This window comes from Chondrus crispus, genomic scaffold (assembly GCF_000350225.1).
Source record: "Chondrus crispus Stackhouse genomic scaffold, scaffold_87, whole genome shotgun sequence".
Taxonomy (NCBI): Eukaryota; Rhodophyta; class Florideophyceae; order Gigartinales; family Gigartinaceae; genus Chondrus; species Chondrus crispus.
In genome coordinates this window covers 21,084-23,992 of record NW_005178788.1, presented here as the reverse complement: position 1 = coordinate 23,992, position 2,909 = coordinate 21,084, and the positions used below count along the sequence as shown (strand labels likewise).

The 2,909-nt window shown below is 57.2% G+C and overlaps 1 protein-coding gene across 1 annotated transcript; it reads right to left on the bottom strand.

The window, feature by feature from the left end:
* Positions 1-2,132: 2,132 nt before the first annotated feature.
* On the bottom strand, positions 2,133-2,651 carry CHC_T00007818001 (hypothetical protein). Its single transcript, XM_005711610.1, has one exon. The coding sequence runs from the start codon at positions 2,649-2,651 to the stop codon at positions 2,133-2,135; it is 519 nt and encodes a 172-aa protein (XP_005711667.1).
* Positions 2,652-2,909: the final 258 nt, after the last annotated feature.

The following is a 2,909-nucleotide window of genomic DNA, read 5'->3' as shown; positions in this document are numbered from 1 at the left end:
TCCACGAACATCGCATCTAACCCGGAACACGATCTCGTGAGAGCTTGACACAGCAGGCATTGAGACAGAGAAGATAAATGCGATGTCAACGGAAGAAGGTGCCACTCGGAAAAGAAAGTATAAACATATTCCTAGTACACCGCTGCCATGCCTTTTGAAATGTATACTTTATGCAAGACTACAGGGAACAACAAATGAAGTGAAGTCAGTCAGCAAAAACGACTGAGCCTTTATGGGGTTTCGATACTGAGGCTGATCCTCTACAGATCATAAGCAGCTACATGCTCGACGTTGCCACATGTACCAGGCGGCCCACAAATCTTTTCCGCAATACCCCAATGCACTTCAGGGGCAGCAGTGAAGTATTGTATGCCCAATCCTCACGAGGACACTAATCCTCAAACACAAGTCCAGATCAAAACCGCCGCACTGTGGGGCAGCGTGAGTCACCAAAGAGGGTAACACTGGGGACATGTCACTTGCACAGCCAGTGGAGTGCGTACAAGTGGAAGCGAGGAGCAGGCGCTTCCTGTCTCATGTGTGATGCTCCGACAGGAAGGGCAGTCAGAATTGGAAACGATATGTGACGTACAGATCTGTAACGGCATATAGGTGAACGGAGGTGGTACTGCAAGGTGTGACACGTGGCATGACTCTATCGTGCAACACGTTGCCAATCCGACTGTGAGCTGAGGCGTCGCCTGTGTCGTCGTCAATGGTGCTAGGAGTGAAAGAGTTGTTCGATCTGCATATGGTTGATGTAAAGGTACAGGGGATGTACGGGTAAGTGATGATAGAGAAGGTATGCAAGGTAGAGACGAAGGCGGGCGGAAGGTGAATGGGGCTTGGACGCTCAGCGGTACGAGCTGATGGATGAACAAGACCAAGGCATGCAAGTGAAGCGGGGATGGAGAAGATGAGGGTGGGAAGTGGTTAGCGATGCGAGGCGGGGCGGGTGGAGTTGAGGAAGATGGAGACATGGGCGTCGGAGTCGGGGCCGACGACGACGCGAGGGCGAGGGTCGGAGGAGGGCTGGGGAGAGTGGTGAGACGTCGGGGCGGGGGAGGCAGGTGAAGGTGATGTTCGACGGCGGCAGTAAGCAAAAGCCCATTTGAGGAAAAGGCCGACGACAGTGGCGAGGATAGGTCCGACGAGTCCAAAAGTGGGGTTGAGCCAGGCCCAGAGGGAAGAGTGCTCGGCCATAGCTAGCGGGAGAATGGAGCGGCGGTAGGCGTTCCGTTAGCAATGAGGAAGGAGGGAGTGCGGTGGGTGGGCAGGCATGGGAGAGAGGGGGGGGGAGGGTGGAGGGGAGTTGCGGAGGTGGTTGATGTGTGCGATTATATATGTGCAGTAGATGTGCAAGTGTTGTCTCAAGCGAAGAGTGATGCTCCACTTTTTCGAATGCATCGTGCAAGGCCTGCACGGCACTGTATGATCGCGAAAAATTTCCCGGGGTTTTAGAACCAGTACTGTATATTAAAAGGTGACAGCCCCGTGGCGACCCCTTTATATGGGCGCTCCCAGCGCCTGCTAGCGAGCGGGGCAGGACTCCTGACTCCTGAATCAACTGCAGCAGGCGGGGATGTGTGCGTAAGATGTTTGCGATGTTTGCGGTTTGTTGGAGTAGATCGCATTGAGTTTCGACGCGGCATCAGTTTTTTAAGCCCCTAATTCCCTGATTGGTCAGACACGGGACCCCCCATGCATACTACGTCTCACCTGATTGGTCAGAGAAGTCTAGGAGCGCCACCATACTACACGTGTTGACCATGAGGACACCTCCCCACAGCGTTATTATGCTTTGTGACGGGGGCGGTCAACGATGAATAGTCGTTCGAAGAACAGGTTCGAGGAAGTAATAGCGGATGATAGGCTGTATTCCAGACAGTCTGTCCTCGCGGTCCGTCACTGAAATCCTTCAGATTCGCATGGCCTGTTCAAACAACTGTTTGCAAATGAAAGGGCCTGTTCAAACAACCCCAGCATGCAGCTCGAGACAACCAACCCACCTGACATGAGCCACTCAACAGCAGTGCTAAAATGTTTCTCGAGAATCTGTCAGCAACTGCTGGGCACACCTTTACTGTAACATTTACAATTCCAAAATCTAAAATCCAAAAAAAATCTACTTTTCACATCTTGGCCACCATACCCCTCTCGTCCTCCACCACCACCCCACTCACGCCCTCCTCCCTCTCATCCACGGGCGGCACCTCCCTCGGCCCGACCTCGCCCACAAACCTCTGGTGCGGCCTGGCAATGCGCCGGTCCGGGTCGTCCAGAAACTCGTTCCAGTGCGCCACCCACCCGCCGCACCTGGCGAGCGCGAACAGCACGGGGAAGTACCCGGGCTCGAACCCCATCGCCTTGTACACGAGCCCCGAGTAGAAGTCGCAGTTGGGGAACAGCTTGCGACTCGCAAAGAACTCGTCCTCCAGCGCCGCCCGCTCCAGCGCTACCGCCACCTCGACCAGCGGCTCCTCACTCCCGACCCGCGCGAACACCTGGTGCGCCACGTCCCGTATGATCCGCGCCCGCGGGTCGTAGTTGCGGTACACCCGGTGTCCGAACCCCATCAGCTTCTCCTGCTTGCCCTTGACGCGCGCGAGGAACTGCGGGATCCGCTCCACGCTCCCGATCCGCTGCAGCATGCGCAGCACGCCCTCGGTGGCCCCGCCGTGCAGCGGCCCGTACAGCGCCGCCACGCCGCCGCTCAGCGCGGAGAACAGGTCCACGCCCGACGACGTCAGCTGCCGCACCGTCGCCGTCGAGCAGTTCTGCTCGTGGTCCGCGTGCAGCAGCAGCAGCAGCTCGAGCGCGCGCGCGAACACGGGGTGCGCGTCGGCCCCGAGCAGGTGGAGGAAGCGCTCGACAAACGTCAGGTCGTCGCCGCACGCCGGCGCCAGGAA

Bases quoted from the DNA above. Each gene is read 5' to 3' on its own strand.
- CHC_T00007818001 (XM_005711610.1), bottom strand. From the start codon at position 2,651: ATGCTGCAGCGGATCGGGAGCGTGGAGCGGATCCCGCAGTTCCTCGCG.